This window comes from Protopterus annectens, chromosome 6.part0, assembly GCF_019279795.1.
Source record: "Protopterus annectens isolate FY-2018-M chromosome 6.part0, PAN1.0, whole genome shotgun sequence".
Taxonomy (NCBI): Eukaryota; Metazoa; Chordata; order Ceratodontiformes; family Protopteridae; genus Protopterus; species Protopterus annectens.
This window is the reverse complement of record NC_056737.1, coordinates 1,734,747,038-1,734,769,817: the sequence shown is the minus strand read 5'-3', so window position 1 is coordinate 1,734,769,817 and position 22,780 is coordinate 1,734,747,038. Positions and strand designations below refer to the sequence as shown.

The 22,780-nt window shown below is 37.8% G+C and overlaps 1 protein-coding gene across 1 annotated transcript in view; it reads left to right on the top strand.

The window, feature by feature from the left end:
• The first annotated feature begins 627 nt into the window (after positions 1-627).
• Positions 628-22,780, top strand: part of ZSWIM2 (zinc finger SWIM-type containing 2) — a 1,244,853-nt gene continuing 1,222,700 nt past the window's right edge. The window contains exon 1 of the mRNA XM_044075126.1: positions 628-825. Coding sequence (XP_043931061.1) covers positions 676-825 — 150 coding nt within the window. The 5' untranslated portion in view covers positions 628-675. The remainder of the gene's footprint in view (positions 826-22,780) is intronic.

Below are 22,780 nucleotides of genomic sequence, written 5' to 3'. Positions count from 1 at the left end.
ACGATCATTTATGTGTGAAACACCTATATGTTATATGAACCAGCATAAGCAACTCAAGTGCTACAAGAATACGCTTTTATTTGGCAAAACGTGAAGCGCTGTCCTTTGTTGTGGGCAGAGGGTATGATTTGTCCGGCTGCAAAGTCTCACCTTTCTGCAAAAAATGGCCCACTTTGGCCATTAGAAAAGGTGGGAAGCCTGTACCTGCTTTTATGACTGCTGCTTGTTGGAAAACAAATATGTAAGGAGTGAAACGAGAGGGGTTGTTTTCTTCCATGGGATATACTGATTCATACTGCTAAACAGTAGTATAGGTAAACAAGTAGAATGCCATATAAGCAAAGTGGCACAATGTCCTCAACAGTATTTAAAGTTTCAACTTTCTGCTGTTGTACTGTATATGTATTTTATTATCACTAGCTACTATTCACGCCAGCCTGACTTTAAATAGCTTGGTTAATCATCTTGGTTCTCCTGTAAACCATGAACTTTTGTTATTATTATTATTAATAATAATAATAATAATAATAATAATAATAATAATAATAATAATAATAATAATAATAATAATAATAATAGTAATAATAAAAATAATAATAATATATTTTATTTTTTGCAGGGAAGTATACTGCAGATTGAATTTTGTTCTGGATGTGACCCTGCAACAAAGACGTCATGTTTAGGAATACTATCTGGAGAAGACAAGTCAGTGACACAGTTAGTTGGCATCAGGATCAAGCTTTAGGGACAACAATTTATATACTACGAGAATTTGGCCCTACTGGGTTCCTGCTTAAAGAAGAAGGTGAAACAAAGAATTTTAAGGCAAGTTATGTCACACTTTTGCTTTTGGAAACTATATTTGCCTGGAGAAATATTGCAAGGCATGTGATTGTTGTAGACCGTGACAGTGGTAAATACTAGAACATTTCTAAAACAGCAGTACATGATCTTTACAAGAATGCATCTGTAACTGGTATATATTTAAGATGCAGTTTTAACTAGAAGTCAGAAAGCAAATAAGTTCAGGTGTGTTGTTCTAGACTCATAATAATTACAAAATGTGGGTTCTGAAGTAAAGTACAAATTGAATAAATCCACCACTCCCCAAATTATTTTGGTAATTAACTTTTAGCTTATGTTGACATTGACTCAGACCCCTTTGTTCATTTCTATTTTAACATGTTGATTTTTTTATATATCTGAAGTCACATAGAATGCAACTGAAGCACAAAACCCCGTCATACATCTACAATTAACATACTGTTCTTTCAGGTATCATGTGAGAGCGATGACATGATTAAGTTTGAAGTATACTGCAAATTGTTGTAGTAAAATTCTTGTCTTTGATTATACTTATGGGTGGAAGAGGGACTATTTTAATTCTTGGCTGTTTTTTATATTTATTTTAAGTGTGAAACAGAGGCAACTGCAGACACAGACCCAAGCTTCATGTTGTAGTGCTATTACTTTCATAGTTGGTACATTTGGCATTCAGCTACACACACTTTGTAATTATTGTGTATGTCTTATTTGCTGCACTTAAATGCCAAGCTAGAGGATGTCACCTACTCTTATGCAAGACTCTAATCTCCCACTTGATGGGTTGACAACCCCTGATTTTTAATGTATACAATGGCAGCAAAAGTAAAAATGTTTTTAACTTATCAAAACTAAATTATAAGGCTGCCTGGAAAGATATAATATAAAGGAATATTGGAGGGTTAGAGGGATTGTGTGCAATATTGAATGGAAAAATAAACAAATGGAGGAATTTAGGAGCAGTGTTGTAGATGTTAAGAGGAACTTGGTGGGTGATTATGGAAGCAAAAGCAGAATATGATGGATGGAAAAAGTATAACGGTAAACATAAATAACTACTGGAGGTCCCACAGAATGGATGTCAATAGGAAATTAAAACATTGTCAAGATTCAATGTATTGGGACCAGGTGATGAATGTAGAGAAACCTGGAACAGTTTGAAGCTAGATATTGTGGTGGTGGTGGTGGGGGTGGGGGTGGGGGGTGGAGGGGGCAGCGGTTGCTTGAAGAGTTATTTGGGCAGCTGACTGTAAACAAATTAAACTTTACTCACTGATAAAGGGCTTTTGGCTTAGTGGGTTAACTGGGTAATGGGAAGCAGAACAAAACCTCAAGTCACAAAACTGTACTTAGTCAAACCTATACAATTTTAGTTGAGATGAATAAATTTAACTTGTAATGGGAGAGGAGGTTAAATACACATATTATAAATGAAAGATGGACAATGTTAGTTTCAATTGCTAGATATGATACCAGGTCCAAAAATTCAGATTCTTTGATTGTCAGTGCTTGTTTAAGCATTTCTTTATACGTTGTTGGCTGACAAGGATGTTTCCTTCTGTCTCTCCTTGTTGATGATGTAATAATGATGAACTACGGGATCATATGTTTATATTGTGGGACTGAAATTCTTAATAATTATATATTGAACTTCAGAATTCATGTGATGATATAGGCCTTATGACCTAATCAACTTAAAATTTCTAAAATGCACTATTTCTTAATTAAAGGGGTTATAAATTTACTGGATAGACCAACAGCTGAGTTATTTACACTTTTGATGTTAGCAGCAAGGAGGATTGCAGCACATAAATGTAAATAACCTATTGCGTCAACAAGAGATAATGAGGTAGACGGAAAGCTACAAATGGAAGACTTGGAATAACTAACAAAGGAGTCTAAGGTTAAAAAAAGACATTGAATTGGATGGCTTGAGGGTATTTAGAATGAATGTTTATATGACTGCACTGCAATAAACAGCACAATATGTCTTGGCCCTGTGGGAATTAGGTATGCATAAATGCTGAAATAGTGTAACCCTGCTGGTGGTGGTGCTGCATAATAAAGCTGTTCATTCACAGAAAAACAGGGTTTACCTATAATCCATGGAACCATACTAATTCAAAATTACGTTTTTCAGAAAGATAAACTCCAAAAGCCATCACTCAAAAACAATAAAAAAAAATATTTTTTTTGCGGGGATAGCAAGCCTGCTTCTGTGCACCCCCCTAAAATTATATATACATTATGGCCACACTACCTTGAAGAAAAGGACAAAAACCCTTCAAAAGCATGCCTCCAACATTACATTTTTGAACCAAAAAGCACCAATGAAACCAATAGCAGTCAAGGGTAGGTATGCAAAATGGTAGTTATCATTTATTTGAATAGATCACACTATGATAGATTATGTGACCCAGGGCCATTGGCATGCAGGTGGCATACATGCCAAGATGCAGATTCACATGTTCATTGAAGCACCACATGTATGCAACACAGACACAGCTGACATTCTATGCAAGGGCTAGACTGCAAAGTTCCAGCAGTGTTCATTTTATAAATGAGAATGAAATGGGATGATAAGACGGACAGAAATGGGAAACAAGCAGAAGAATACACAGAAAGACAATGGGAAGGAAAAAGTGGCATGGGGTGGGAGAAAGAGTTGGGATGTGTACCCTTTAAGGGTAGAGGCTGAGGGAAGCAGGGGGATGATGTGGGTAGTGAGGAGGTTATAGGGATGACAGCAGGAGCAGGCATACAAACGTATAGCACAGGCAAAGACTGATATGTGCTTTTACAAAAGGGGATCTGCAAAGGCGATACACATACAGACAAAGGGAAAATAAATGATAATAGGGAGGATTGCACAACAAACTGGTAAGGGGAGTGACACACAAGAAAGGGGACACCATGAGGTATAGGGTGCGGTGACAACTGTTAGGCTGCACAACAGAAGCCTTAAAAGGCAGCTGTCTCCATGACTGCCCTTATGCCTCGACCCAGCCACAGGTGGTCCAATGGTTGGGGCCATGCATATGTGTGACTCTTCAAGTCACATGAGAATGCACTCTAGAGTAGCATTCTAAATGTCCAGCCACTGGTCCACCATAGTCTGCACTAGGCTGTCCATCTCCCATTAGGTGACCCAGTTGGACTCACCTGTGCCACTTCCCTACAGCCCTGTTGGAGAAGCAACATCAAATGCTACCAGCTATCCCTTCAGGTCTCTTTCTGCAGGATGACCTTCATCATCCTGCAGAGAGTCTGGTCTGAAGACTGCTACAGACCCAGCAGATGGTGACAAAGGCTGGTGCAGGCCATGGTGTTTACTGCTGTACCATATTCAGCTAAGAAGCAAACACTGCATTAAACTTGAACACAAATGAAGAGAAACAAAACAATAATGAATGTATAATGAAATTAGGAAGATGGCAATGATAAAGGGAACAAGAGGGAAAAAAAGCAATGATCAGGGAGTTGTGCTTCATGTTTGTACTACAGGCCTTGGAAGGAGAAAAATGCAGTCAGCATAGAGTCAAAATACAGGCAGTATATAGGCCTGATGCAAATCTTTGAGAAGGCTATGGGGATAAAAGGGCAGAATGTGATGGGAGGTACCCATAATAGGATGTAGGACAGTGGCATAGTGTATGACTGTTAATCAGAGTGTGTGTGTGTGTGTGTGTGTGTATGTGTGTGTGTGTGTGTGAGTGCGCACGCATGCGCTATGGACATTGAAACTAGGCAGAAATAACACCAATGTAGAAATGAACAGCACAGTCCTGTGTAGGTAACAGTATATGAGCTGTGTGCAAATGCCGGGATGCGTGGCACAGGGTGACACCATACCATGCATAACACATCTAGGCATATCAACAGGAATACACAGGGCACATGTAAAACCTGTGGTAGTACTGCACCTTGTGAAACATAAATACAAGTTAGTACACAACAGTTTGACATTTGCATACCCATAGTATGACAGGTATATCTGGCTCACAGATAAGCAGTCAGTTTGGTAGTAATGCAGTATGACTTGACAGCCAGGCAAGGACAGTAAGCAGTAACTGCAGATCAGGCTAAATTACTAATAGTTATGAAAGGAGGAGATGAGATAAAAGTGGGGATGTATAACCAATCTACAGCAACATCCCCATAAATAGATGGTATTCCTGTGGAAGTTTGGAAGCTAGGAGGGAGGAAAGTGATAAATATCTCAAAGGTTTTGTTTAATAGTCTTTTAAAAGAAGAAACACCAACAACCTGGATGAAAGCAGTAGTGGCTGTAATACCTAAAGATGGCAAAGACCCATCAGATCCAGTTTCATACAGGCCCATTTCAATTTTAAACCATGATTATAAATTGCTTATGTCTATAAAGGCTAAAAAAATGGCAAAGGTGATGCCAAAATTGGTAGATATGGATCAATGTGGTTTTATGGAGGGGAGGCAAATATTTGACAACATTAATAGAGCAATGATGATACAGAAGGGAGCAGAATGTAAAAAATACCACTCTGGTTGGTGGGTCTTGATGCAGAGAAAGCATTTGACAGAGTAAGATGGGATTTTGGGAGTAGGGCAATGGAAGCATTTACATTCCCTGATAAAACTGTAAGGTTGATTAGGAGGATATATGATGAATCAGAGGCAAAAATTAAAGTGGGTGGATTCCTCTCTGTTAAGTTATGTTTGAGCAGAGGAACCAGGCAGGGGTGTCCTATTTCCCCTTTGTTATTTTCATTATATTTAGAACCATTGGCAAAGAAAATAAGTGATTCAGCAATTGAGGGATGTAATTGGTATGGCCGATAACTGAATCAGAGGCAAAAATTAAAGTGGGTGGATTCCTCTCTGTTAAGTTATGTTTGAGCAGAGGAACCAGGCAGGGGTGTCCTATTTCCCCTTTGTTATTTTCATTATATTTAGAACCATTGGCAAAGAAAATAAGTGATTCAGCAGTTGAGGGATGTAATTGGTATGGCCGATAACTGAATCTAAAGTTCTTTCTATCTGGAAACAATTTTTTACTGTACCTATCCACAAAGGAGGCAGCTCAACTGAGCTCACCAACTTCAGGTCTATTGCTATCCTATCCTCACTATCCAAGATGCTAGAAAAATGAGTACACAAACCGATCTTGCACTATTTTGCACAAGAAAACCTACTTACCCCCGCACAACATGGCTTTCATCCAAAATGCAGTACCTCTACTGCCCTTATATCCTTCATTAACACTATCGCTCATGTCAGAGATAGTAATAAATTGGTCTCTTGCTTATTCCTCAACCTCCCTAAAGCATTTGATACTGTCTCCCACCCACTTTTGTTAGTCAAACTGTCTGAACACAATATATCCTCAAATATATCCTGGTTTGCTAGTTACTGTAGTGAAAGACCCCAGTCAGTCAAATGGCTCTCCTCTCTCTCCCCTGCACTTCCCGTCAAGCAGGTTGTACCCCAGAGATCAATATTTGGGCCTATGCTCTTCAACGTCTTTATTAATAACTTGCATACTTCTTGCTCTGACTCAAAACTTGTCCAGTATGCTGATGACTCTTTAGTCATAAACACTGCAGATACCAAACTCAACACTATTACCCAAAAATCCTTCCAATGCATAGAAAAAATGGTTGTCCAACAACCAATTAATCCTTAATCCTAATAAGACTAAGCTCTTGCTCTTTCTTCCAAAAACCTATAGCCACATTAAACAAACCTTCTCAAGCACTACTCTTTACAACACACCTATTACAGTTGAATCTCACACCAAGCTTCTGGGGTCCTAATACATGATCAGCTCAAATTTGACCTGCATACCCACAACAGCATCAAGAAAACCCACCAGAAACTTGGTCTCCTGTATAGAAATAATATATTTCTCTCTAACAAGAATTTCCGTGTCCCATGCCTACCTCCTCCCAACCCTCTTCTATGTCTCACAAATCTTTACCAACCCACAGTCTTCTCTCTTAACTAAACTTGAAACTACCTATAATAAAATTGCAGATTTGCTGCCAGTCAGTCCTACAGCTCTCATCACTGTCTCTCTCATAAAAGCCTAAACTGGTTAGAATTTCCCCACCAACTACTACTATCTCAGTTTCAGATTCTGCATTCCTTCCTGTACCTTCCCTCATTCTGCCCTGATCTCTCCTCACTCCTCTCCCTCTACACCCCTTCTGGGTCTCTCCTAAGCAAAGATCAAAACCTACTTCACATTTACAAGCCTAATAGTAATATAGGACAAAACCTTTACTACTACTGTCCTGCTCTATCTTGGAATAAACTTCCCCCTGGAAATCAGAAGTAATAAAAACCCACATCATTTCAAAATTGTTACCCAAAACCCCCTTACAAACTCTTGAACCTGTTATTGTAAACTTCCACCATAAACTCCCCCGCCACCTCTTACTTCCTCTTCCTTCTTCACCACTTCCTTTCTCTCCTTCCTCTCTCCCCTCCCCTGACACTGCTATCACTTCTAAACCTTTCCTCAGCAAGATATGTACACATGTTCATTTATGAGCTTTCTAACCATTATGGTCCTCAAAAAAAAAATTTTCCTAAAATCTACTTCCATATGATTGCTCACCAAGTTCAGCTTACTATGATTGTGTAAGTTTTATTTTGCATGTTTATACATTTCTGTGCTTTCCTTACCACCCCTATAAGTAGGTTTAAAATGTGTACTCTGTCTTTGCTCCCCCAATGGGATGCTAATACCCTCATATATTAACTACATAACCTTTTTCACAATGATTATTATACTTTTTAAATGCTTTTTGACGTTGTGTAATTTGTTTTTTGTAATACTTGTGAAGCTTTTCTCCCCGGGTCTCCACTGAAAAAGGGCTTCTGCTCAGTCAGTCAACAAATGTAAATAAATAAATAAATAAATAAAATGGTAGTCAAAAAGCTGGCTTTATTTGCAGATGATATTATTTTATACAAAATTAATGATGATAAAACAAGGCAGTAGCTGTAAACTATGTACTCACACAAATTGATTTAGCAGTGCCCATATTTATTAGGACATGATAAAATTAAGTACTTAGGAGTGTGGATTAAAAATGATTCTGTTATGGCAGCTAAGAATATATGGGAAGAGACTAAACAAAATATAATACAAAAATTGAGAAAATGGAAGCTCTGTTTTATGGATATAGATAACAAGATACAAGCAGTCAAGATGTTTTTAGTCCCCTTAGTTTTATACACAGGTCAGGCATATTTTTATCAACAAGAGAAGTTGTGGATAGCAATAAACAGTTGAAGGATTTTATCGAGGAGTGGAAGATGGCAAGAGTAAAGTGGTATATGCTGATCCTTGGGATTACCTGATTTGAAGGAGTATTTCAGAGCTACACAGTTAAGACTCCTATACATAACACAAGCAAAAGCTATAATTCAAAGTGGAAAGGGATGATGACAAAACAAGGGAAAAGCTCAAGAAACAAGGAGACTTGGATTTTGGATGCAGATCCTTAAGGGGAATAACAATAACCATACAGAATATTATATTCATAAATACAGTATTCTAAAAACTAAACCAGCATGGGAATGGAGAAAGGAGATTCTGCTGATAGGATGACTGTAATTAGGGATATAGACAATAGGCAAGAGGGGGCTGGAATTTACTGGAGAAAACTGGCGAAGGAACCAAGATACTGGGGAGCAAATAATTAGAAAGGGAAATGTAATAGAATGGGAAAGGCCAAGAATTTATTTGGACTGCAGGCTAGAGATTGCCTTCCCTATCAAGGATTGACATCAGAGTATAGGCAAAGAAAAAGAAATAGGAGAATCCTAAGCTAAAGATCAGCACTGTTAGACTTTTTAGTAGAATCTAGAGCAGAAGCTGCTGTGAAAAAAGAGAAAATTGGTAGAGCATATAAAATATTGCATGATAACTATGAAAATAAATCAGTGGAGGTTTGAAAGGATTGGGAAGAGAGATTGGATAAGCAATTCACGAAGAAACAATGGGAGTGGGATATATGTATGACTCCGAAATATGCAAATAAGTCTGGAAGATTTAGGATCTTTGCTTGGAAGTGTTTACATAGGTATTTTTATACCCCAAGTAGACTCCAAATAATTTTTCCCCACGTGGATAACAAATGTTGGAGGTGTGATGGGGAAGAAAGAAGTAATTTAATTGGAACATATTTTTTGGGAGTGTAATGAGTTGGTAGATTTAAAAAAATCTGTGCAGAATGCTCTGTCAGAAATACTGGTTGAGCAAAATGAGCAGAATTGTCTAGACATAGTAAGGTCTTGCTGATTTTAATTATGATGACTGTCAAAACAAAAGCAATTACTAGAAATTGGAAGTCAAAGTCTAACTCAGCAGTAGTAGAAGTAGTGAATATAGTAACTGAGATAAAACAAGTGGAAATTGGATCATTAGAAAAGGGTAGGAGCAAATTACATAGAAAAAAATAGGAATTACGGGAACAATCTGGATTGTTTTCATTTATATAAATGCATGATTGCCTATGCCATAAGTGATAATTTAATAAAATATTTCTTGTTTAAAAAAAGAAGGATGTGCAAGGCTGATGAATCAGAAGTTATCATTGCACAAAATAATAGGCAATATTGAAGTTATACACAGTAAAATCTACTACAGCAGCTGTGGTACTTGGATGCAGGCCATTTGCAGGTGGGGATTCAGACTGGATATGTTTACTGTATTGTGGGATTCAACCTACAGACAGTTGGATGGACTGACAACAAAAGTGGGGTGGGAAAGGAATCTGAGAGCATGCAGGGCACAGGTCCATCATATTATAAAAGTAAAAAATGGTTTAAAAGTATAAAATGGTTTAAAATAATCTAAATAGACCAAAATAAGTAAATGTCATATTTTATATATAAAGGTCACTTTAAATTTTGAAGTACAATTGAATTAACTCATGAATTAACTAATTAGTTAAATAGTATAAAATGAGTTCATTTTGAAACTTGTAATGTGATCCTTTGAAGGCGAATAGCCGAGGTACCAGATCGTTGATGGAATAAAGAACATTGGTGGAATTTGACTGCTGGTGTGTTTTTGGGCAGAATTGCTTGTTATCGTATGTTTTTTGTTACTGGATTTTGGTTATTCAGTCTTATTCCTACCTGTTCTATTATCTGGACATTTACTTATTTAATACCATGTCGCTTCGTAGTACGAGCTCTGAACAGAGCAGTCCAGCTGATTCATTTTTGTTTTCGAATTTTCTTACTGAACGTGACAAGAGGTATTCCCATTTGGATCCATGGAACATCGGAGGTAATGACGCTGCTGATGAGCGTTTTATTGAACTCACTAAACTAATGTCTAAGGAAATAGCCTTGTACTTTGACACTCGCTTGCTTGAGAAATACATCAGTCTTAACATTACTCCACGGGGTCTGCGGATAGAAAAGCTGCCAGCAGCCCCATTTACTGATGAAGAAACAGACTTGTTTGATGAATGGAAACAGGTGTCGCTATCCTGCACCATTGGTTGGCTTAACATTTTGGTTAAGCGCAACCAACGCAATCATGAGAAAATTAAACATGAGATAATGGTTCTACAGGAAAGTTTGGCAGCTGAACTGAATTACGGTACTCAAATGTTAGCTATAAATGAAAAAATAAACAAACTGGAAACAGACATTGTACAACGCAAAAGAAACAAACTAGTTCGTGATCTTAGAGATTACAAAACTGGTGTTTTGTTTAATTGGCAATGCGAACCCATGCGTAAGACACGTAACAGGTCAAGGGGCAGAGCTTGGAGTAGTAGCTCTAAACGGAGAGGACTGTCAGCATCATCGGCTTCTTCTGTGGAGGGTAGTATTGCCAAAAATGTTTATTTTGCTGAAGCAACAACGGCTAACAGAACCTCTAATCGGGAGGTTACCACAGGGTGTGGTAGCTGTAACAGCGAAAATATGAACTTTCAAAACAACGACCCGAATAGGGGAAGAAATGGGAGGAATGGAAGGAAAGGGAGAAACAAACTTAAATGAAGGTTCGTTCACAGTAACTTTCAATGAACTTCCTTTGTATTGTGTTAATTTGTCTAAATTAACACTAAACTCTGAGATGTTAAGTGTTTTACATAAAGGAAGCAAGTTTGTTCCTACATTTTTTCCGTCGTTAGCTGACATTTATTTTGAGGTTAAATGCTTTATTAGAAAGCTTTTACTCAGAGTTTATTTTTTCAAAATGGAAAAATCTAATACTTGTATTCAAACTATTAATGAGGAAACCAGTGATTCGGAAATAGATGAAGATTTGTTTAACCTGTCCATTTACAATTATGAGCTTGAACCAGATATAATTGATGTTAGTAGTGATTTATTTAATGCTGAAAATGTTGAAAATGTTAATTTTTTAACTGGCTATGTAGACTAATGTTACCGGAACTTAAAAAAGTTAATACTTTCATGCCTTATATCTCTGTACCTGCTGTTTCCACCTTTCAAAAAATTCTTTTGAGAGAAATTGAACTTTTGTTCAATGAATTTTGTAAAAAGAAAAAATGTTTCAATTTAAGTAGTGATGAATGGCAGGCTTTAAAAGCTTTGAAAAAACTCGAAAATGAGTATATTTTTAAACCTGCTGATAAAGGTGGAAACTGGGTTATAATGGACAGAAATAAGTATTGCAATATGGTGAATAAATTGCTATTGAACTCTGAAGAGTATAAGAAATTGGACAGTGACCCTACTTTGTCATTTAATGATGAACTGTTATTCTTATTGGAAAAAGGTGAGCGTTTGGGTTTTTTTACGCACACCGATGTTAAAAAGTTATATATTCAAAAACCAAGAACACCTATTATGTATGCATTACCTAAAATCCACAAGAATTTGGAAGAACCTCCAGGTAGACCTATTATTTCTGGAATTGGTTCTTTTTTGGAAAGTGTTAATTTGTTTTTGGATTCTCAGTTAAAGATGTATTTATATAAGGTAACAGCTCACATTAGGAATACACAGGATTTAATTAATAACATTTTGAATCTTAATTGGAGTTATGACTATTATTGGGTCACTGTCGATGTTAAGTCCTTATACACCAATATTAGTACCAAATGGGGCTTGGAATCCATACAAAATATGATGGGTGAGGGACCGAGAACGAATTTTCTTATTACTTTGTTAGAGTTTTGTTTAACTCACAGTTATTTTTTGTTTAGTAATGAATATTATTTGCAAGTTAAGGGCACTGCAATGGGTGCAGCATATGCACCATCATATGCCATCATCTATATGGACTACTTTGAGAAAAATTTCATTTATTCGACTAATTTTTTTAGGAACAAAGTAGTTTTGTATAAGCGCTTTACAGATGATCTCATTTTCATCTGTAAGGGGGACATATCTGAATTTTTAGATTTTTTTGAAGTACTTAACAATAATGAACATAATTTACAATTTTCGTATGAGATTAATAGAAATGAGATTAATTTTCTAGATTTAACTTTATTTGAGAAGGAAAGTAAAATTGAATTTAGACCATTTAGGAAGGAGACTTCAGTAAATATGTTCTTACATGCTACAAGCATGCACCCTTTGCATCTCATAAATGCCCTACCATATGGGGAATTTAAAAGAATTTGGGCTCATACCAGTGTCAAGGAAGATATAGATGAAGAATTACATATAGTATTTATGAGACTATTGGAAAGAGGATATGAGTATAATCAATTATTGAAATGTAGGGATAGTGTGATTAATAACATAAGATTAATAAGTAGTAGGGACAACACCACAACTTATTTCAACAAAAGGGAAATCGGTGTAAAGAATAATGCTGAGAAAGTATTCTTTATAACCAAATTCTCTCCCTTTTCTGATATATTAGTCTCAGTAGTTAGAAAATTTTGGTATATAATCTGTGAAGATGATAGCATTGGTGAGCTATTCCCTAACTATGTTAATTTTTCATTCAAAAGGGGAAAAAATCTGAGAGAAATTTTAAATAACAATCTTTTACAGCATATTGGATCTAACCCTATCAGGGTGGGCACTTTTGCATGTGGTTCATGCAGTATATGCAATAGGGTTATCAATATTGAAGTTATTAATAATATACCTCATATTCCTAAACACTTTTTTAACTGTAAGTCTACTAGTGTAGTATATATATTAGGTTGCACATGCAAGGACATTTGGTATATAGGACAAACTAAAAGAATGATAAAAACTAGAATTTTAGAACACCTAAAGGACATAAGAAATCTAAATCCCCTTAGTCCGGTTGCCAAGCATTTCATGGACATTCATGATGGTTGTAGTGATAGTTTGAGATTTTGTATATTGGGAAAACCTTTTGTCTGTAAAGGAGATGATGTAGTAGGTAAACTACTAGAATTGGAAACAAGGATGATACTTAAATATAAAACATTGAAACCATTTGGTTTAAATCAGGAGCTGGGTCTGTAATAATGTACAAAGGCATATTTTTGCACATATATATTTTTTTACTAAAATTTAGTGGATGACATGTAAATATATCACTTGGATAGTGAATCATTTTACAATCATTAACATGGATTTAATTCTTAGATATATTTTTATATAAATAAATAATCAGGTTTGTTATGTGTATATTTACATTTTGAAATAATATTTTCTATATACATATATTAAATGAGTTTTATTTGTATGTGCTGAATAATCATATTATAAAAGTATAAAATGGTTTAAAAGTATAAAATGGTTTAAAATAATCTAAATAGACCAAAATAAGTAAATGTCATATTTTATATATAAAGGTCACTTTAAATTTTGAAGTACAATTGAATTAACTCATGAATTAACTAATTAGTTAAATAGTATAAAATGAGTTTATTTTGAAACTTGTAATGTGATCCTTTGAAGGCGAATAGCCGAGGTACCAGATCATTGATGGAATAAAGAACATTGGTGGAATTTGACTGCTGGTGTATTTTTTGCACAGGTCCATCCATCCCCAGTCCATCAGATGGACTGCTAAATGACAGGGATCATTGGGATAGTCATTTTGGGTGGCAACACAAGGAAGAATGTGGTAGAAGGGATACCTTCTACTACAGGAGTTCAGCTGAAACACATATACCGAGAAAGGGGGTGAGTTGGGGAAGGCACATTTGTTAAATGGCTCAAGGTCATGGATGTTTTCTGTGGGACACATGTCAGTGTTGCCTGTGGTGGCAAATGCCTATATAGATGGATCACAGGTAGCATGTTACAGCACAACACATCTCGAAACTTCCACAACTGAGAGCATGTCTTTTGGAATCTGGCCCACGGTGTAATCCTGTTTATTGATAGGTCTTAGACTAAAGTAGGTCACTTATAGTAAGAGCAAGTCTTTTGGAATCAGGGCACTCTTGCATGAAGAACAACTCTTTTATAATCTGTCCAACAGTAAAGTGAAAACAAACCATAACAACATCTCCATTATTATTTTCATGTATTATACATATCTTTGCTTTTTAATACTTTTCATTCACTCCAACATTATATAAAAATTTATCAGTTCCTGCCTTTTCTTAAATTTCACTCTTCTCCCTGAACAGTATTATTCATGTATTGTTTCCACAAATTTTATTTATTTTTATATAATTTTTGCCTTCCTTTTTCCTAAAGATCCCATGCCCAGTTCTGCTATCTCCTTTATAAAATTCAATACTTCAGTTTCAGATGGTTTAGACTTTGATTTCCACTTTCTAGTATTTTTTTTGCCATCAGTAACATTAAACTTAGTAAAACATTGCCATAAACAAACTCTACAACAGAAGAAAGAAACTCTTGCAAAAAAAGAGTAAAATCACACGACTGGAAGAACTCCCTGGTCAGCCTCAGTAAGAAACTGAGATCCCTCATAAAATCCTCCAAAGCTAGTTATGAAAACAAAATCATCACTGATTCTAAAGACAACCACAAAGCATTCTAGAGCTATGTCAGGAATCTCAATGGCAACACTCAGATCTGCTCTGAGTTACAGCACAATGGCACTAAATATACAGAACCAACTGATATTGCCAACATCCTGGTAGATAGGTTCAGTGCTAACTTTACCCCCACCCCCATCCCCCTAAAGGGCCCATCTCTTTACCAGAAGAATGCAAAGTTCCTGTAATCATGGCTGCACAGGTAAAAAGCACACTCTCCAAAGCCAAGAACACAGCATCCATGGGACCTGACAACATCTCAGGCTGCGTTCTACATGAACTACAGAATGAATTGGCACCCCACCTAAGTACCATGTTCAATCATAGCCTCACCTCAAGCTTTGTGCCCACTGAGTGGCACACAGTGGTGGTTATCACACTCCACAAAGGGGGAGCCACCACGGACCCCGGGAACTATTGCCCCATTAGCCTAATGAGCCTGGTTTGCAAGGCCATGGAATGTATCATTATGGAACTTATAAACAAAGACATTGGTAATCTCCAAACTCTGCACCCCACCCAGTTCGGGTTTGTAAAAGGCAGATCATGTCTCCTAAACCTGATTGACTTCTTTGAAGCAGTCACCAAAGCTGTAAACGAGGGTAAGGTGGTTCACACAGCCTATCTAGATCTCGCCAAGGCTTTTGACACCATCCCCCACTCTGGAATTATAGATAAACTCACTAAACTAGGTATAAATCCCTATGTCACAAGATGGGTTGCCAACTGGCTCACTGACAGAACCCACACTGTGAAAGTAGCAGACTCCAAATCCGACTTCAGACCAGTGACAAGTGGAGTAGCACAGGGTTCGGTCCTGGGTCCTCTTCTGTTTGGTATCTACTTTTCTGAAGTACAGGCTAACACAGAAGGTCTTTGGCTAACGAAGTTCGCAGATGACTGCAAACTAGGAGCCATAGTTGAAACGCCTAACAATGTGGACATCCTACAAAAGGGCCTCACTGAGACAGATACCTGGTGTCAAAGCCATGGCCTCAAGTTCAATGCCAAAAAGTGCATTGTCATCCCCTTTGGTAAAAACTCTGTACCCATGAGCTACCAAATAGGTGGTAGTCTATTTATCACCAAAAGTGTGATAAGAGACCCTGGGACACAGGTAGACAGTAGTTTCTCCTTTGATAATCACATTGCCACAGTAGTCAGGAATTCCTTCTATATGGCACACCTCATCACAAAAGGTTTCTCATTCAGGAAAAAAAGAGGTCATTGTTCCCCTCTGCTTGTCACTCATTAGACCCATTATAGAGAACAACGCCCCTTTTGGTATGTACCTCACACGACATCTACAACAACTGGAAAGGCCGCAGAAATACCTCACAAAGAGGATTACTGGCCTCAAACAGATGCCCTGCGCAGATCATATAAAAAGCTCCAGCTTTACTCCATCGCATATCGCCTACTCAGAGGCGATCTCTGCCTAACATACAAAGCTATGTCAAACCCAGAGCTGTTGGACATGCTCCACTTAAAGAAATCCCAATCCCTCCGAGCTACATGCTCTAAAGACATAAACCTTGTCACCACAATAAACAGAACATGCTGGAGGGAAAGATTCCTGTCCCAGAGACTTCCCATACCCTGGAACAAACTACCTATCTATATCAAACAAAGCTCCTCATTAGCACTCCTCAAGAAAAATCTTGATGATTGGCTGGGAAATAGGAAATTCACCCAAGGGATCACCTCTGTGGCTCTGCTCGACAGGGGCAGAGGAAAATAATTTTCTTGGGTGGCGAAAGCCAGGGTACCTTTTTGGCTAGGCTTGTATAGGCCCTAGGGCCGATAGCCTAGTACCTACCTATGTACCTATGAACCTGTCTATGCAATTTAGATCTCATATCCCCATGCAAAAGTATAATTTCCTTAGTCATTTGCTCTTCCAACATTTCTAACAAATTACTTTTTAGTTTTTTTTTTTAAATCTCTCAGCTAGTTACATCTCAAAAAATGTTCCCATTTATCTCTCTGTTTCCCATAACACTTCCAGTATTTGCTGTCTGCTTGAGACAGACTTGTCTGATGTCTGCTTGGGGTCTAAAAATACCTATGCAAACACTTCCGAGCAAAAAATCTTAAACTTTCTGGGTTTTGTTGCTTATTTGGGAGGCTTACAGATTTCCTCCCACTGTTTCTTTATAAATTGTCTTTCCATTCTCTCTCTCTCTCTTCTTAATGTTTTCTAACCGCCTCTGATTAATTTGTATAGTTATCTTGCATTATTTTATGTACCCTCCTAATCATCTCTTTAACAGCATCTTCTGTTTTAGACGCAATGAAAAACTCAACCAGAGCTGGTCTTTCACTTAGCATTCCCCTATGCTTATCTCTTTGCGTATACTGTGTTATTAATCCTTAGTAGGGAAGAAAGTATTGAAACTACTAAGAAAAAAATGGCAGCTAAAATGGGTTTATTGAATTGGCATCTTGAGGTACAAGAACTCTTCAAAGATAATTTTTTTTCCCCTTAGTAATATTTTAATTGTTTTTTTTTGTTGTTAGTATTTAAACTATTGTCCAGGTGTTTGCCTGACCTCATCCAACTATATTACCTTTCCTTAATTATTTGCTCCAAGTATGTTAGTTCTTTGCTAATTTTCTTAAGTAAATCCAATCCCTCTCTCGTCTATTTTCTGTACCTCTACTTGAAGTCATCCTCATTGATAAAATCTGCTTTCTTCATTTCTGTGTTGGCTCAAGTTTTAGAATACTTTGTGTTACCGTATAAATACAACATTATATATGGTTGTTGTTATTCTATAAAATCTTACCTTCACCTTATTCATTGACCCCCCCCCCCATTTTGTCATTATTCATTTCTAGTTTGCTTTATAACCTTCTGCTTGAGTTATGTATATGAGTCTTAACTACATACCTCTAAAGTATCTCTTCAAATCAGGAAATCCTAAACCACTTTGTTCTATGGGGAGAATAAACTTGTTGTCTCACTTAATTCTTCCCTTCTCAAATATTTTCTTTCAATTCTTTATTAATTTTCATAAACAACTTCTCCTCTGGTTGATAAAAAATATGCCTGACCTGTATATAAAACTAAAGGGACTAAATACATCTTCTCTGCGTATCTGTCTATGTCCATAATCATGAGATTCTGGCATCTAAGCTGTAACAGATCCTGTGCTGCTGCACAGAAGGTAGTCAGAAGCTAAGTGCACTTCTAATCAAACACCACCTTTAGTCGGTTAGTTTCTTTGCACAGGTACACATATTTTAAATGAGAGTAAATTGAGACAGCTAAAAGTCCCAATGTGTTTCAAAGAGTTATGACTAGGTGTCCAATCACTGCTATTTGTTAAAAGTTCTCAAAGTGGATTCAAGAAATTCTGTATAGAAATTTATTTTCAAAGGCAGTTTCCTAGATCTATTTGTGGTGCAGATAAGAATTTTGTTATGCTCAGAGACCCACCCATAATACTCTAAAGTATCCCCTTTTTTAGCAGAGTTGGTTATATTTTCATGTTCTTTGTTAGATTGCTGTTGTAGTAGCATGGCACATATCCTGCCAAGGAAACCTTATGTCCTGTCAGTCTAGAAAGCATCAGGCTCTTTCCTTGCACTCTGTATATCTGGCTTTAGCTTGAAAGGATGTGATGGTATAAGAGGGATGTATAGATGTGTCAAAACTCAGAGCTTTCTCATCAGTAGTCCACATGTGCAGTTGTCAACAGAGGTGAGTGATAAATAATCATACGTTCACCTCTATTATATGGCCAGTGGCTGACAACTCTGCCTAGATGCATTTGCAGTCCCCCTGACTATCTTTCTGCTTTTTCTGGTCCCACTTCAGTGTTTGCTGTGACCCAGGACCCTTTCACATCCTATCAGACCTTTAATTTGGCTGAGTCGGCAGGGAAGGGAGAACCAAGGTTTATTTTATTGAGGGCGAGGAGGCTATCTGCTGGATTCTTGTAAGGGAAGACATTGTAGTCTTGCTCATAGAGATCAGACCTATGCCTTCAACCCAGAAAACCATGTGTCTGGAAACTCCTAAGAAGCATACATAGAAAACTAAACACATATCCCGCTTCTACCCCTTCCGTTAAGAAGGATAATAAGAAAGATTAGTGTAATTTTGCTCAGGGGCTGTTTAAAGCTATTGAGTCTTTTCAGTCCTCTTTGCCTGCCTCTTCCAGTTCTACTGCTGTTAAGAGGAAGAGACATCCTTCCTCTTCTGAAGAGAAGGATTTTTTGATTCACACTAAGAAGGACTTGATAATGCTTTCCAAACCTTTTTCTCCCACTGGATGTGAATCTTAGCCAGAGGATACTTCATCTTTTGACTCACATAGGTTCATAGGTTCATAGGTAGGTAGTAGGCTATCGGCCCAAGGGCCTACGTAAGCCTAGCCAGCAATGTTCCATAGCTTACACCACCCAAGAAAGTTATTTTCCTGTGCCACTGTCCAGCAGAGACACAGAAGTGATCCCCAGGGTGTATTTCCTATTTCCCATCCACTCATCAAGATTTTTCTTGAAGAGTGCTAATGAAGAACTTTGCTTGACATAGATGGGTAGCTTGTTCCAAAGTATAGGAAGTCTCTGGGACAGGAATCTATCCCTCCAGCGTGTCCTGTTTATTGTGGTGACAAGGTTTATGTCCCTAGAGCGTGTAGCTCAGAAGGACTGGGATTTCTTTAGGTGTGGCATGTCCAACAGCTCTGGGTTTGACATAGCTTTATATGTTAGGCAGAGATCACCTCGGAGTAGGCGATATGCTACGGAGTAAAGCTGGAGTTTTGAGGCGGTCAGTATAGGGCATTTGTTTGAGGCCAGTAATCATCTTTGTGAGGTACTTCTGTGGCCTTTCCAGCTGCTGCAGATGTCTTGTGAGGTACATTCCAAAAGGGGCGTTGTACTCTATAATGACAAAAATTTCCTTAGGTGACACACTAGTAAAGATTAAAGATTTTTTTGAAATGAGGGTAAATTAAGTTTCTGACTCTCACTAAAGATACTGTGAGTTACTGAATATGACCACCCCCTAGGCCTATTGCTATTCTGTTAGTCTTGAGGGCTTTAGCTGATGCCTACTTAGCTGCTTCTATGCCCCCACATTCTCAGTCTCCGCCATGTAAAAAAGACAAGTTTGATTGGGTCCCTGATTCATACAAGTACCTATATAACAATCTCTCTGCTGACCCTGCAATTTTATCTTTGGATTATGATAAAGGTGCTAAAAATTTCCATCTTTTTTAAACACCTTTATAAAATTATCACTTAAGACATAGGCAAACACACATTAACAGAAAAGAAAACAAATCATTTTAACATTTTCCATTTGAATACAGTATACATCACATATATTTTCTTTGCTACCATCATCAGTCCATCATTACAAAAAATTGCTGAATTCCTGCTGTCCCTCAAACCTTACTCCTCCTGAACATTATTATGTATATGTTGTTCCCACAATTTCCATTTACTTCTATGTAATTTGCTCCTTCCCTTTTCTAAAGATTGCTCTTCCAGTTCTTTTATCTCTCTTATTATATCCAAGACCTGAAATACAGATGGTGTAGACCCTGATTTTCATTTTCTAATAATTGCTTTTTTGGCAGCCAACATAATTAAACTTATTAAGGCCTTACTATGTTTAGGCAATTCAGTCCCTGTATCCCAATTCAAAGAATCATTTTCTTGCTTATAGCCATTTGCACCCGAAATATTTCTGACAGAGTACTCTGTAGGAAATTCTTAAAATCTGCCAGCTCATTACACTCCAAAAACACGTTCCCAATTACCTCTTTCTTCATCAGCCCTCCAGCATTTGCTACTTACCTGTTCTTTGAAGACTGCTTGTGGTATAAAAATACCAATAATAGTTTCCTCACAAGCTTTCTAAATATATATATACTTTTTATCAGGCAAGGGAGTGGTTTATTGTGCAGTAAAACAAAGTGTTATTGGTACACATGTTAAATTCACATCCCTTCCCCCATCAGTGTGACATTCGAGCTGGTCCTGCCCTACTTAGTAGCTGTCATAATAATATAACCCTTATGTACTTTAATTAAAATTTATAATGATATGGTACCTCTTATTTAACCAGATTATCATCAGGTCATTAGCCTAAGTAAAACACATATGAACCTGTAACACTGTCTAGAAGTATTTCAGAATGTATAACATTTGCTTTCAACACAAGAAAACAAGCCTTTACTAATCAAGCCTAAGGCTCAGTCACAAGATTAGTGTCCATATCCACCACCTTGTTCTAAAATTTCTCATTAGATAACATTTGCGCAGCAACAACTTGGTTTCCATTGCATACCTTTTCCAGACATTACAATTTGGACATTATCTCCAGATTTAGATCCTCCTTTGGATCATAGGATCATAGGAGATTACTAGGCTAATGGCCCCAGGATCCTTACAAGCCTAGCCAAGTTCAACCTGTGTTCCCAACAGTGTCTGGTTTAAGCAGACAGTAAAAGCAACACCTATTGCCCCCATCTAAGAGGGACACAGGTGGAACCCCCGGGGTGAATTTCTGGTTACCCAGTCAATCGTCCAAATTGGGCTTAAATAGGACCAACAAGGGGCTTTGTTTAACATGAATAGAAAGCTTATTCCAAAGGTGGAGCAACCTCTGTGAGACAAATCTGTCTCTGCAGCAAGTTCAGCTGCTGTCACATACTAGGTTAAGGTCCTTTAAGTGAGTGACTTGTGTGCTATATGACTTGTGAATGTGAAGCATTTCCATTAAAGTTGGGTCAGCGATTGCTCTATGTGCAAGGCACAGGTTGCCTCTGAGCAGTCTGTATTACACAGAGTAAAGTGACAATGATTTCAGTCTGTCCAAATGTGACAGATCTTGAAGAGCCTGGATTTTCTTTGTAAGGAACCTTTGTGGTCTCTCCAGTTGCTGCAGGTGTTTGGAAAGGAACACACAAAGGGGGCATTGTACTCTATTATTGGCCTGATGAGGGAAGAGTACAGGGGGGTTATAACCTTTTTTTTTTTCTGGAGACAATGCCTGTACTTATGAGATAAGCAATATAAAATGGCCTTCTTACCACAGCGGAGATATGGTGATTAAAGTTAATGTTGCTGTCAACCTGTGTACCCAGATCTCTCACCACTGACTGTGTGCTTCGGGTATTGCAATTGATGCGGTAGTTTGCAGGAACATCACCCTTGCTAAAGGGGAATAGTAAAGCATATTTCTGCATTAAGTTGAAGACCATGACTTTGACACCAGTCATTAGTCTGCATAAGACCTTCTTGCAGGATGTTGACATTGCTAGGGGTTTCAATGATTGCTCCCAGTTTGCAGTCATCAGCAAACTTTGTCAACCACAGTCCTTTAGTTCTAGCCTGTACTTCAGTTGATTCCAAACAGTAGGGGTCCCAGAACCGATCCCTGTGGAACACCACTGGTTATTGGTCTGATGGAGGAGGTGGAGTCCCCTATTTTGACCATATGAGTTCTGTCATTGAGCCAGTTTGCAACCCACCTGACAATATATGGGTTGATACCCAGCTGAATGAGTTTATCAATGATGCCTGAGTGGGGGATTGTGTCAAAGACCTTGGTTAAGTCTGTGTAGGTCGTATGCACAGCTCCGCCCTCATCTAGAACTTTGGTAACTGTCTTGAAGAAGTTCACCAAGTTTAACAGGTAGGATCTCACCTTGACAAACCTAAACTGGGTGGGGTTGAGTGTTTGGAGATTTCCTATATCTTTGTTAATAAGGTCCATGATGATTTGCTCCATGGCCTTGCAGATCAGGCTAGTCAGGCTAATGAGTCTGTAATTCCCGGTTTCCGTGGATGCACCCCCTTTGTGAAAAGGGATGACAGTAGCTGTTTTCTGTTCTGCTGGGATGAAGCCAGTGCTTAGGCTGTGATTGAAAAGCGTGCTCAATGGCGATGCTAGTTCCTGTTTTAGCCCATGTAAAACACAGCCTGGGATGTTGTCTGGTCCCATAGAAACTGTGCTTTTGGCCTTGGAGAGGGCATTTAAGACCTGCTCCTCAGAGATACTAGGTGGG